The sequence below is a fragment of the Varanus komodoensis genome, unplaced genomic scaffold (genome assembly GCF_004798865.1).
Source record: "Varanus komodoensis strain SLA01 unplaced genomic scaffold, ASM479886v1 scaffold2, whole genome shotgun sequence".
Lineage (NCBI taxonomy): Eukaryota > Metazoa > Chordata > Lepidosauria > Squamata > Varanidae > Varanus > Varanus komodoensis.
In genome coordinates, this window is record NW_025335568.1 from 65,687,666 (window position 1) to 65,701,971 (window position 14,306).

Below are 14,306 nucleotides of genomic sequence, written 5' to 3' on the forward strand. Positions count from 1 at the left end.
TTGATAATCTTCTGGCTTTATCAGTAACCTGAAACTGACGAGAGGATATTTCACAAAGGAATAATAACTCGTTAAAGCAAATATTATTCTGTCAAGAGAGAATGAACACGGCGAAGTAAATCCAGATGTGGTTGAGACAGGATTACGGCAACTATAACCTTTTTGTATTTAAGCACCAACCACTTGATTCTTTCACATTAACTAGTGAGAGTGTGTGGGAGTTTTTGTTTCTCTTTTTTTAAAGTCTTCTTTCTCAGATGGTTTAGATCATATTGCTTATATTGTTCTTATCAGATAAATGCACCAAAATCCGGTTTATTTATGAAAGTAAACACATATGTCCTGCTCTTTGGTAATGTACTTGAAAGCCCTGTGAAAACGAAATGCTACTCCCAGTTACTTCTTATAAACTTTTCTCGCTTTCTTTTTGTTTTGAAGAAGATGCCAAGAGAATGGATAACCTTTTAATATTTGAAATGTGCTTTGAAGTGTATGGATTTAAAACCGGCTTTCTCATGAACTTTCTCTGGTTAAGGTTACCAAATATCCCACAATGTAGCATTCTGATGAATACCAGTTCAATCAGAGTGAAAAACTGAATTTGTTCAACATGGACTGCATATGGGGAGGTTTATTTATTAATTTAAAACATTGGTATGCTGCCCAATTATGCCGTGACATCTCCACAGGTTGACAACTGCACTTAAATACCTCCCCCCCCCCCACCCCGGTACAACTCTTTTATGGGCAGCATCCAAGAGGGCGCTTCACACCCAGCAATACTGTTGTGGCCCTTTTTATCCATTCCTTGAGCAGGACCCATGACTTGTACAACAGAAATTGAATGCTTCTAGGAATGAACCAGGAACATAGAAACAGAGCGAGTCAGAAGGGGCCTCTCGGGCCATCTAGTCTGACCCCCGGCTCCAGCCAGCTCTGCTCACGAACGAACCACTGCACTCTTGTCTGGATCAGGGCGGGTGAGCAGAGCTAGCAAAGAGGGGCACTGCTGACCTGCCCTGATCCAGAAACCAGTATTTCACTCACTGGAGGGCTTAGTGTGGCAAAGAGTCGATCTCCGTTGTGGGTCCCACTTGTGCCATGGAGCCAGTGGGAGGTCTGCCCCTCAGCACCCCCCTGCGCACTGCCTTCAGTTATGCTAGAGGAGGAAAAAAAAGCACTATTTAGACGATGCAGATTAGATTAGATAAAATCCTATTTAGACGATGCAGCCTTTACATGATGTAAAAAGCCTTTTGCCCTACAGTGTATTTCTTGCAAGTCTTTTTCCAATATGTTCTGTCCACACGACTGGAAAGTGCAGCTGTAAGCAGATGGCAGACAATAGGCTCTTTCCCCCTTTATGCTGACTCTGTGGTTGATCAAAGCAGCTCAGCCCCTACAAAGCACTTGCTGAAATCATCAGGTTGGTCACTGAACAAATGAAAAAGTAGCTGAGCCAGAGACCTTCAGCCAGAGACCTTCAGCTGTGGCGCTAGGATCCAACGAGCCATTTTTTCCCTAGAGGGTTTTCTGAGCACGTCCTTTATATACTCAGAGAATCTGACTGATGGTTGTTCCTATTCAGAGCTGTCTGTACTCTGAGATTTCTTGCAAGTTCATAAACACAGAGAGAAGGAGCGAGAACGTAACACAAGACACAGAAGTCTGCTCTTGGCTTTGATTTCTAAATTTCCAACCCTTACGGTCAGAGGGATTGAAAGTGTGTGGCATGGCTGACCGGGGATGCTGGGGGTAGTAGTTTGACCCATCTGGGAGGCATCAAGTTGGGGTTGGCTGGTCCAGGAGATGGAACTGCAATACTTTCCTTGTCCTAGCCTGGCTTTCAGCCAAAATATGCTTGTGTTTGGGGTATCTTTTGGCCCCACTAAGGTGGTCTTTGACCCTTTCTGCAACGTGAATATGGTCCCTCAGATTTGCTTTGAAACTGAAACTGGCATTCGTCAAACCTGATGTAAATGAGGGGTGCACACAGCACTGATGATATGGTAAGCCTAGATCAGGGGTCCCCAAACTTTTTTGGGCTGCCGCCCCCTTTCTTCTTGAGTAGCAACCCTAGAGTCCTCACACCTTTCTTTGTATCATGTCTGTTGCTATACTGCAAAGTTAAAGCAACCAATCACTCCCCCAGAACTTTCCGCCTCCCCGGGGGGCAGTATCGCCTACTGGTGGAATCTAGATTGTTTCAAGTTCTGTGTTTACCTTTTAAAAATAGTCAAATTGTAGCCTGGTAAGGTTTGCTTTACAATGCCTCCATGTGTATCCTTTGCCCTTGCTTTTATTACTGCCTTTTCTTTCAGCTGCAGGTCAGCCTGGCTCCATGGTTCTGCCTTTTTCTTCCCATTATAATGCTTTTATTATGCCAGTCACAGCCATGAGTGTTGCTTTACGAAAAGCCTTCTTTTGCACAGCAACTTCCAGGGAGGACTGGGAAACCCAAATTATCCAATAACAGTTTATGATCTTCAGCCAGACGTAAGATGAATGCAGCCCATAGAAGAGTGGAAGTAATAGGAAGCCTTCTAATTTTACTTTTAAATGGGCTTCGAGAAGAGAAAATGCTAATATCCTCAAGAATAGTAAATTGGGAGAGTTTTAAAATTGGTTCTACTTGTCTTTTATTATATATATACATTGTTTTATGAGAGGTCACTCTGAGCAGTTTTCCCTTGGTATTCCTGTTAACAACTTGGTTTCAATAACAATCCAATAACATCTGTATTGTTAAAAAGGCCGTTCAATATGACAATCAGGAAATGAGTCTTTAGAAATGCATTGCATGTTCTGGCCAGAAGAAAACCAATGCATGCTCACTACAGAGATTTAGAAGTACTTACCCTTGAAGGAGCAAATACGATTGTAACCCACCTAGAGCAACAGTTTTCTTGGTAGAAAGGTGGGGCATAAATCAAACAAATGAATATAAGTAGAGATGGAGTTGTTCGTTGGGGTAGCAAGGTTGGCCAAAGAATTGCTTATCCCAGATAGGGTCACCCTGCCCCAGAAGAACCGGGTCCTCTGCTTTGGATGATTGCTGGACAGCAGGTGTGAGGATATGATGGGAAAATAGGTTCTGGGGAAGAGGTCATGCACGGCGCTTTCACCTTGACTTCCAGTTTTCTTGATCCTTGGTAATTTTATTTAATTTTTTTTATGGAAGATCATCTATCATGACACAACATGTCTCAGAACAAGTTTACTGGGCAAACCTGTAGAGAATGCAGACAGCAAGTTGGCCACTTAAGCATCATCAAAAAAGAGGTTACAAATTCACACAATATTTGCACAAATAAATATATATCTCTATGTATACATTTAGAAACAATGGCTTTAAATCAAACTGCAGCCAAATGGCAGCACAGTGGGGAAGACAGTTGGTTTGCTGTCTAGGGGCTGATTGTCGCTGAGCAACTCCAGGGCTTCCCCTGTTCTTCCTCCCTGTGGTCCTTTGATGGGAATTGAAGTGCAAAACATCTGGAGGGCATGAGATAAAAGGAGTCTACTGGAAAAGCAGGTTTGCCACCTGATCTGCTGTTTGTGAAAACAAGCCTATATGAAAAGTGAAAATGTGAATTCTGCTCTGATAATATTTAAATTGAATACTTTTGTTCTTGCGGGGTACACTGAACTTGTAACACATGGAGGGATTGGTTTATAATTTTTACACAGATTAATGAAATCAATTACTTAGACTTATTTAATTAAAATATCCAGGAAGTGCTTTTGAATTTTATTTTGGCTTTTCTTAGTTAATACCAGCAAATGGAAATAAATTTCTCATATTTCTTGCAAAGATTCATAAATGAATTATGTAAGTTTAGGTGTAGTTCTTTTTTTAGTTTTTCATCCTCTTTTGTCTTATTTTTATTTTAACTTGATGAGTATGTCTTTGATGGTTTATTTTGTCTTTCAAACAGGTCTGTATAATAAAATTTGATAGAATGTAATAGGTATTTATTTATTTATTACATCGATATCCGGCCTTTTAACTAAGATAGTATGCAAAGTAACTAACAATAAAATTCAGATAAAATAAAAACGTATACTTTTAAAAGTCACCAGTTAACCACACAGGAAAGGAAAACAAATTAGTGAGAAAGAACTAAGAGTACCCATGAGGCTAAAACCTGTTTCAGCATCAACTCAGTTCAAACACCTAAAGCCTTTCTGAGTAAAAATGTTTTTGCTCACCAGTAGAAGAGCACAGATAGCACTATCTTGGCCAATTTTGGCAAGGAAGTCCAGAGACATTAAGCATGGCCCTTTCATGCATTTTTGGCAGCTATGCCACCTCATTAAAGTAAGAACTTGTTGTGAGAACAAGAATGGTTAAGGAACCTCAGTTTGCCCAGCATTTGTTAAATTCGGGTTTTTGTTGTTGTTAGTCGCGAAGTCGTGTCCGACCCATTGTGACCCCATGGACAACATTCCTCCAGGCCTTCCTGTCCTCCACCATCCCCCGGAGTCCACTCAAGCTCACACCAACTGCTTCAGTGACTCCATCTAACCACCTCATCCTCTGCCGTCCCCTTCTTCTTTTGCCATTATTGTTCCCAGCATTAGACTCTTCTCCAGGGAGTCCTTCCTTCTCATTAGGTGACCAAAGTATTTGAGTTTCATCTTCAGGATCTGGCCTTCTAAAGAGCAGTCAGGGTTGATCTCCTCTAGGACTGACTGATTTGATCGCCTTGCTGTCCGAGGGACTCACAGGAATCTCTGCCAGCACCACAATTCAAAGGCCTCAATTCTTTGGTGCTCATCCTTCCTTATGGGCCAACTTTCACAGCCATACATTGCAACTGGGAAAACCATAGCCTTGACTATACACACTTTTGTTGGCAGGGTGATGTCTCTGCTTTTTAGTATGCTGTCTAGATTTGTCATAGCTTTCCTCCCCAGGAGTAAGTGTCTTTTAATTTCTTGACTGCAGTCCCCATCTGCGGTGATCTTGGAGCCCAGGAAAATAAAATCTGTCACTACCTCCATTTCTTCCCCATCTATTTGCCAGGAAGTGAGAGGACTGGTTGCCATGATCTTAGTTTTCTTAATGTTGAGTTTCAAGTCAACTTTTGCACTCTCCTCCTTCACCCGCATCAAGAGACTCTTTAGTTGCTCTTCACTTTCTGCCATTAGAGTGGTATCATCTGCTTATCTGAGGTTGTTGATATTTCTCCCAGCAATCTTAATTCCAACTGGTGATTCATCTAGCCCCGCCTTTGAGTTTAACATATTTTTAAAAAGAGTGTAGAATTGGAAAAGATGCAGAGAGGGACAGTCAAATGATCAAGTGGCTTGAGCAATTCTTTTAGGAGTGGCTGGAACAACTGGGACTGTTTATCTTAGAAAGAAGGCCAGTAAGGGGGAATTTCTGCACAAAATGGAGAAAATGGACTGGTGGAAGTGTCTCCTAATCTCTTACAACATTTAAACTCAGTGCCATCCCATAGACTTGATTGATGGGAGATTCAGGACAGATAAAAGAAAGTACAGTTTCCTGCTTGGCATAGTTAATTTTATGGAATTGACTACCATGTGGTGATGGCTACCATCTTGGCTGGCCTGAAGAATGGACAAATTCATGGAGAAGAAGGCTATCGTTGCTTACTAGTCCTGATGGCTACATGAGTATCAGAGGTGGCATGTCTGCGTGTCCTACTTGTTGGGGAACAAGCTTTACGTTCTACTCAGGAGCTTCTCCCGGGGGCCTGGTTGGCCACTGTGTGAACAAATTGCTGAACTTGACAGCATAGTGATCTGATTCAGTATGGCTCTACATCCTTCGCTATTTCCTTGAATTGCACATCAGCTTATGGCTTATACTCAGATTGCACAATTCATACCACACTTGTCAAGCTGGAGTCCAGTGGATTTGTGTGCGGTTTCATTCAGTAAAAAGGCCTTGTGCAAGAGCCTTGGGCAACCAAAGGACCTTCCACTGAAGCAACCCGATTTGCACCAGCTCGCTAAGCAAAATGTTCATGAAATCACTGGCGTTGCTCTAGCAACATTCTTATCAAGTGGTTTAATTTTGGTTGCATAATCCTTACTCATTGTTCCTCAGACATAATAGAAAGCACAGAGGCCGAAAGCACCTCCTAGGGGAAATGTCAGTCCAAAAGTGAAGAATAAGCAAGGGAGATTTTTGAAAAGTCAGTTCTAAGAAGAAGGTGCTTTGTCCTGACAGCTTATGCTGGATGAGCCTGAAGGTCTGAAATACCATTTTAAACAAATGAACCTAAGAAGGTTTGCTTCACACAGAAATGCAGGTGAAAATCTAATAGAGAAATAAACCGTGTTTTATTCTAGGATTTTTATTATCTGAAAGTATGGTAGGCAGCAAAGCAGAACAAAAAAGAGATGGTTAGTATATTTTTTGCAGAGATTTAACATTGCTTCAGGGCTTACGGCATCAGTCCAGGTGTGAGGTGCCCACCTGTCCAAATGGCACCATATGTGAGGCTATCATAATTTCTTTTATAAGCTGTGTTCCTCACAGAAAAATTATATATTTTCACTGTGGTTGTTGTGAAAATGAAATCCCATTTAATTTGTCAGTAGGTGGCATCAGTTAGCTAGGGAGAGGAGAGAGAGAGAGAGATTGTGGACAGTTTGCTGTCATGCAAATACCTACATGAAGGGCAAATCTTTGATAATCCTGACCTATTGAGCTCATGACAGGAGTGGGCTGCAGAAAAATGGGATGTTGAAATAGATATGGGCCCCAGAAACTTAAGTGAAAGAGAATTGAATTCCTGTGAAATGAATCAATAATTGTCAGCATATTATGCACTGTTCTTCAGTAGTGTGTTTGTTTTCAGCACCTTTGCTTTTAAATTTTTACAAGTATTCAAACAAAACTCGCAGCATAATATAATATTTAACTCATGTTAAATGAACTTCTTTTTTTGCCATTCCTCAAATGCTGTAGGTTCGATAGCCGTGGAAAAATAATATGGGGTGCTTTTTTTAAAGTTTTGTTTATTAAATAGTTGAGTTCAATGGTCACTGCTGTAACCAATGGTTACAACAATAAAAATACATATCTACACACAAAGGTAGAGTATTTTTAGTAAATCAGATCACTCTTTAAATCATCTGAAAAATTCCTGATAAAAATGGATTTTGCATGCAGTTTAACCTTATTTTCATAGGAAATTTTCTCATAAAACCCGCCTCACTTGACTACGGCCAACAGCTTGTGCAGTGGAACATCATCCCTCTGTGTACACCCTGGGGCATCTCTGGGGGGTCTGCCAACCCTCTGGAGCAGATTTGCCAGTCTTGTAGGGTGCCACTTGTCTCTGTGCTCTGGACATTTAGTGGCTGGACCCCACTGCCTTCAGGGGACATATAATTCCACTTCAAAGGAGACCACAAAAATCATTGCATGACTAAAGTATATTTTATTTTATTTTTATTTATTTAATTTTTCTGCCACCCAATGTAATAATGTGTAACCCAAGCACATCACTTTATTTAAACGCTATTTTAACTGTTAAGGTTGATTTGTTGATTTTAAACTGACCAGGCTGTTTCCAATATTTTATTTTATTTTATTTTATGTATTTTATTTATTCGATGAATTTTTTTGTATTTATATGTGGGATTTTGTGATTGTAAGCCGCCCCGAGGCTTCTGTGATGGGGGCAGCATATTTATTTATATAAAACATTTCTATGCCGCCCCCATCGCAACGAAGTCTCGGGGCGGCTCACAACAGCATATAAGCTGTCTAAATAAATAAATAAATAAATAAAATGAACAGTTGATAGTTAAAGAATGCAAAGAAGGTCTTTGTCATCGTCATCACCATCATGATCATCATCATCAATTACATTTCTACACCACCTGTGGCTAAAGCACTCTGGTTGATTCACAATAAGGTGTAAAATCAATAAATTGCAACGGATAGAATACTTAACAAGAATTTTAAATAATTTAAAATAGCATAGAACATCCTGCAGTAACAAGACAATTAAAAAGACCCAGGCGAGAGTAGAACGTGCCTGGCTAATCTTGTCAGGCCCCTGAATGACCAGGGAGGTCTTTCAAGGCCTCTGCAAAGAGAGCTGTTTTGACCTGGCACAGAAAAGATGCCAAATTTGGTGTCAGGCAGGCCACAGCAGGCTATTCCAAAGATGGGGGGGCCACCACAGAAAAGACCCTCCCCCTAGTTTCCACCTTCTGAGCCTCTTGGGGGGTTGGCACCCAGAGGAAGGCCCAAGAGGCTGAGCATAGTGTCCAGGTAGGTTGGGCTGGGAGGGGCACTCCAAAATGTATTGCAATCTCAAGCTATGCAGGTTTTAGATTTATGTTGAGGGGAAGGCAGGGAAGGGACAAGAGTGGCCTTCTTCAACCAGATTTCCTCCAGACCTGTTGGGCTTCGAATCCCAGCATCCCCAGCCCTGGCATGTCTGGCTAGCAGCAGTTGAGAGCTGTAGTTCAATACCTGATTGCCCTTAATACGTTACATCTTTTGTTATATCTATATGTTTTCCCCAGTACTTTCAAGCATGTTCTTTCTTTGGAAACTCTGAAGTGACTAATAATTATCTTCTCTCTCCCGCCCCCCACCCCAGCCCACCTTACAGAAGAATTTTATAACGTGTAGCTGATGCCAAGGCTAGCTTAAAAGCATCCAAGATGACGACGACAGTAGCAACAGACTATGACAATATTGAAATCCAACAGCAATACAGTGACGTGAACAACCGCTGGGATGTTGATGATTGGGACAATGAGAACAGTTCCGCACGGCTCTTTGAGAGGTCTCGCATTAAAGCCTTAGCAGGTAGGAATTTCACTCTCGTTACCACTGCTGTGATTATCCAGTCCTGCTCTGTAGACTTTGTGCAACGGTACATAGGTATTGAATGTTAGCATTGTGCATGCCAAATCCGGGGACAGTTTTCCGAAAACAGAATTGATATTCCTTTATCGGGAATGCTTTTTAACAAGGAACTCAGTAGAATAGGAATAGTGCCTCTGGTCTGTTAGTGAAGGAAATCACCCTGTGTTGAAGCAGTCATTGCCCCAAGCCATGGTTTGTAGCCAGCCGACGAATTTGGATTTGAGGCAAGTGGCATGGGGTCCTCTTTGGTTTTGGACCCAGGGGTGCATCTGGGAATTTGAGGAACTGCTGTGGACATCACCACAAAGTGCCTCCCTTTGGAGGACGCGGAGTGTCACACAGGACCAGGCAAAAGGGAGGGTGCAGGATGGAAACCGTGTGGCTGGAGGAGAGGGGAAAGAACAAGGCAAGAGGATAGGAAGGGGGAGAAACTGCAAGATAAAGGGTAGGGAGTGAGATATTGATGCTAAAGGCAGGAAGGGAGTGAGAAACGGCAGGCCAGAGCAGTAGAGAAAGAACACATCCAGATGCTAGAAGGAGAGAAACTGTGAGCTAATGAGCACAGTGAAACAGCACTCCTAGAGGCGGAGAAGTTAGAGGGGTCGATGGGAGAGAAAAAGCAAATGATAGGTTAGAAAGGGAGGGAAAGAAGAGTGCCCAAACATTTTCCAAAGGTTTTCTTAAAACTTGTTTGAGGGGGACAAGGACAGGGGAGCTTCATGGGCACTTGGGGAGGTCTGTGCAGGTGCCTCAGCATCTGCGGGCAACAAGTTGGGGACCCCAAAATGGTAAGCTATGTGTTAATGCAACACAGGTATGCATTAGTTGTCCCTTTTTCTACTTTTATTCAACTTTGATACATGTGATTGCTATCTGTCTTTCTCTCTCTCTCTCTCTCTCTCTCTATTTAGAAAGCTTCTATGCCGCCCCATTCGCCGAAGCCTCGGGGCGGCTCACAACAATAAATAAATAATAACAATATAAAAACAATATAATTGGAGACGTCCTGGCCAGGGATGTAAAATAAATAAATAATATTAGCAATTAAAATGATGTTTAAATAAAAAGGTCTTGGCCTGGCACCGAAAAACAAATAACGACGGCGCCAGGCGGACCTCTCTGGGGAGCGCATTCCATATATTGGGCGCCACTGTAGAGAAAGCCCTCCGAGTACTTACCCTCCTAATATCCTTCATGGAGGGTTCCCAGAGAAGGGCCTCTCCCGCTGATTAAAAATAATACCATCAATAGGTGTGATTACACAGCTTAGAAAAGTCATGATGGATGAAACCATAGCCATACAAAGTCAAGGGCTGTAACTGATTGGGAATGGGAATGTTCCACCTCGACAAATGTGTTGCTGATTTAGTTGGGAAATCTCAGCATGAAATTAAGTAAGCCCAGCTGCTAATCAGGTTTAAAGGTAGCATTCGGCCAGTGGGGACACCATCAGAGTCAACATTCCTTCTGAAGATTCATTTCTGTCTTCTTCTGGTTTCTTTGATTGGTTTGTCTGTTACAGCCTCTCTTGGACAGGAATAGCTTGGCCACAGTGTTACAGACACTAGTAAACTCAGAACAGGACTACTGCAATGCACTCTCTGTAGAGCTGCCCTTAAGGTGGCTTCAGAAGCTGGAGCTAGTGCAGAAGAAAGCAACTTGGCTGTCACTGGGAGCTACTCATTTGCAGGATGCAACTCCATTGTGGAAAGTACTGCAGTGAATGTCTGTTTGTTACTGGGCCAGGTTGAAGGTTCTTGGATTGGTGTACAAAGCCCTGAGTAAGTTGGGAGCGGGCTGTGCAAGGGAGTCCTGACTGGAGGATATTCTCCTGGTTGTCTCACCAATGGATCAATGGCCCAGCTGGAGTCCATTGGCCCCGTTTCTATGGAATTCCCTGCTTTTGGAGGTCAGGCAGGTATCACCAGCTGAAAACCTCTCTGTTCTAAGCAGCTGTTCTTGCTGATTAGCCACAGTTGTAATATTTTTAATATATTCTTTATATTTGTTTCTTTGATTTAGCCTTTTTTACTGTCCACTGCTCCAGAATCTGCCTAGATAAGAAGTAGTACGTGCATGCTATTAATTAATTGCAACTCTATGCATGTTTGAACAGGAAACCTCCATGCTGACTGGGGCATGGTGGGAATTGTAGCACTTTCTTCTGTCTCAACATGCATAGGTTTGTGCCCTATGCCTTATGTAGGCATTTGTTCGGTTTTTTACTGTGTTCATACTATTGTAATTCAGCTTAATAAGCTGAGATGAGAGTGAGCCCTTTGGCTTGTGAATGCAGCAATTTTTCTTCACCTTCTCTGTAAACTGATAAAAATGAAGAAATTTTCAATCAATATTCTTTCCCTTTCATCCAAAGTGGGAAACTATTATTACCATCTACGGAACAAGTTGTGTTATTAAAATAGCTTCAAACTCTAGTTCAGTATCCTTGCTCTACAGCTGGCCAGTGGTTGGGGATGAGGGGCGTTGTAGGACGAGACATCTGGAGGGACCTAGGAGGCCGATTAGAGATTTAGCTTGACAGTGGGTGCTCTGGCCAAACAACTGTAGTGGCTCAGGGCTAAGAGTTTTGATCCAGGCTGTTGTCACACTAAGTTCTCATTGAAATCAGTGGGATTCGAATGAGTCACAGCTTTCTTTCCACGTTGATTTCAGTGGAACCTCAGTGTGACTGACTTGAGTACAGGATCACAGAATAGTAGAGATGGAAGTGGCCAGAGGGCCATCAGGTCCAACCCCTGCTCAGTGCAGGACCCTCAGTTAAACCATCCTGTTCAGACGGCTGTCCAGCTGCATCTTGAATGCCTCTAGTGTGGGAAAGCCCATGACCTCTGTAGGTCATTTGTTCCATTCTTGTACTGTTCTGATAGTCAGGAATTTTTTCCTGATATCTACTTGGAACCTGGCTTCCTGCAACTTGAGCCCATTATTCAATGTTCTGCATTCCGGGATGTTTGAGAAGAGATCCTGGCCTTCCTCTTTGAACTTGTAAAGTACTTTCAAGCCCTTGTAGAGTGCTATCATATTTGCCTGCAGTTTTGAGGCTAAGCATGCACAGTTCTTTCAATCAGTCCTCACAAGGCTTTGTTTCCTGTCCCCAGCTAATCCTTGTGGCCCTCCTCTGAACCCCTTCCAGCTTGTCTGCATCTTTCTTAAACTGTGGTGCCCAGAACTGGATGCAGCCCTCCAGATTAAGCCTAACCATTTCTGAGTAAAAGGGAACTAGTACTTCACAGGATTTGGAAGCAATACTTCCGTTAACGCAACCTAAAACAGCATTTTGGATCCACCCCATGTCAACAAGCAGTCTTAACAAGTGATTCTTCCCATGACAACCTATGGTATGCATATGTTCCATACAGTGCATATATGCACAGAGTTATAGAGGTGAATAAACGTGGGGATGGAATCCTGAGAAGATGGTTCAGATATGGGGTACAGGAATGAGCATGGAAGGAGACTCAGAAATAGGTGTCACCCCTAAGCCCATAGGAAAATCCTGGCTTGCCAAATATCAGGTCAACTTGCCTAAAACAGTTTATATAGGACTCCTAGCCAATCTAAATTCTAGGGCATAGGAAGGCCTATAAGCCACAAAAGCTTGGCCAACTCGAGATCTGTCTCTGGTCCTGTAGGGGGCAGCACTTCCCTTCTACTGCAGTCGCCAAACTTCATGAAACCAGTTGGAACGGTAGCACTACAAAAGTGACAGACTCATGGGCACTTGTTTCCACTGGAGTTAAAATTTATCACAGGATCAATAGCCCAGGTGCGTTGCTGTGAGCATGTGTCCCAGCTTCTGGCCTTGGGTTAAGGTGATGTTTTGTCTAGCTTTCTGCAGATGCACATCAAGAAAACTCTTTCAGACACATAAATCAGCTGTGGAGCATTGGTGTTCGCAAGCCCCTGTCTGTGAAGTCCGGTCAGTTCGCATCATTTGGATGCAGCTTACCCAGTTACCATGCCAACAAAATTCATTTCTTCATGCTATGGTAGCTGGAACACAAGGTAGCTTTCCCCCTGCATCATTATCCCTGATCTTGGCAGTTATGGCCCAGTTCTCAAATGGAAATATATATGCCCCAAAGCATTTAGACATATTCTTTAAGCACTGAAGAGGCTGGAATGCACTCAGCTGGATGTGTTCCTCAGAATAACAGAACCCTCTTGCAAATTCTCCTCTTGATTTATTAAGCTATTTCATCCCCGTCTGCAACAGGCTACATGTGATCCAAAGAAGTTTGTGTAATAGGAACACACGTCCGTGTATGTGTGTGAATTCCCCCTCTGCTGCTTTGGTGCGGTGCCCTGCATAGCCATGTCGACGCACTCTGTAAATGATTTCCTAAATCCCAAGGGAGCATGCCAGCATTCCTGACCTCTGAACAAAATGCCGCTATAATACACGGCATGATGCAGGGTGTGATTGCGCCGGCTCAGAAGGGTCTGGAGCTTCCCTGGTCAGCTTGCAAGTAGAGTCAGTGGAGAAGAGGGAGCGGTGCTGCCCGCTCGGGCCACCATACCTCACCTGCATAGGCATGGTTATTTGTCAAGGGAATTCGGCAGCTCTAGCAAGAGAGTGCAGGCAGAATTATTTTGTGGACTGAATAAGGGGGAAGTCACTGTCGTCAGGAGGTTGTGTGCAGTAGCAGGGACCTAACTGGGTAAGCTAACCAAGGCTCTGTGTGCTCAGGGCCAAGGACAGAACAGAGTAAATCAGCCCCTGGGATGAGCAGGCAGAATGTAGCCTATGATCGGCTGGGTCAGGTTGTCATCTCTGTGTCCCGTCCCGTTCGTACTCATCCAAGGAGCTCAGAAAGGACTGAATGGGTCTTCTGCCCCACCTTTCTTCAACTGTATGACAGCTAGATGATTTATAATATTTTTTCTGGTGGGCTCCAGAAGTGTATGATGGAAATCCAGGAAAGATATAGGTCAGTAGGTAACTGTTTTCATCGCTCAATGAGGATTTGAACCTAGGCCTCCCTGATGCAGTTCCCAGCATTTTGTCCACTAAACAGGGGTTGGAACGTTGGAAGCAGTGGGACGTTTTGCCCCCTTCCAGGCACCTCCCTCTGCTGCACTGACTCCCTCACTGACACTGACAGCATTTAAATTTTTAATAGCTTCTGGAACAGCCATGCAGAGTCAAAAGGGTCATACTAGGTTGTGCAAAAAGCTCAGAAAGGCCTCAGAATGGTTGCTCTGGAGGCATTTTGATTTTGATGGCTGGCTTGGCCAACGGAATGGCCAGCAGGCACCCAAGATAAAGGGAACACACGATGGGTTCTTGGCAGGGTCTTTATCTGGCCTGGAAATATGTGATGCAGGCAAGTCACCCATGGCAGCAATGTACTGGGGGGCATAGTGGTAAAAAAGTGGCTGCACCCTATGCACTCAGGGTGGCACTGGAGGG

At 43.3% G+C, this 14,306-nt stretch overlaps 1 protein-coding gene across 3 annotated transcripts in view; it reads left to right on the plus strand.

Moving 5' to 3' along the window:
* Positions 1 to 14,306, plus strand: part of SPTBN1 (spectrin beta, non-erythrocytic 1) — a 209,551-nt gene that overhangs the window by 46,672 nt on the left and 148,573 nt on the right. For all 3 annotated transcript variants that reach the window (XM_044429615.1, XM_044429617.1, XM_044429618.1), the window contains exon 2: positions 8,601 to 8,812. In XM_044429615.1, the coding sequence (XP_044285550.1) occupies positions 8,665 to 8,812 (148 nt within the window). In that variant the 5' untranslated portion in view covers positions 8,601 to 8,664. The remainder of the gene's footprint in view (positions 1 to 8,600; positions 8,813 to 14,306) is intronic.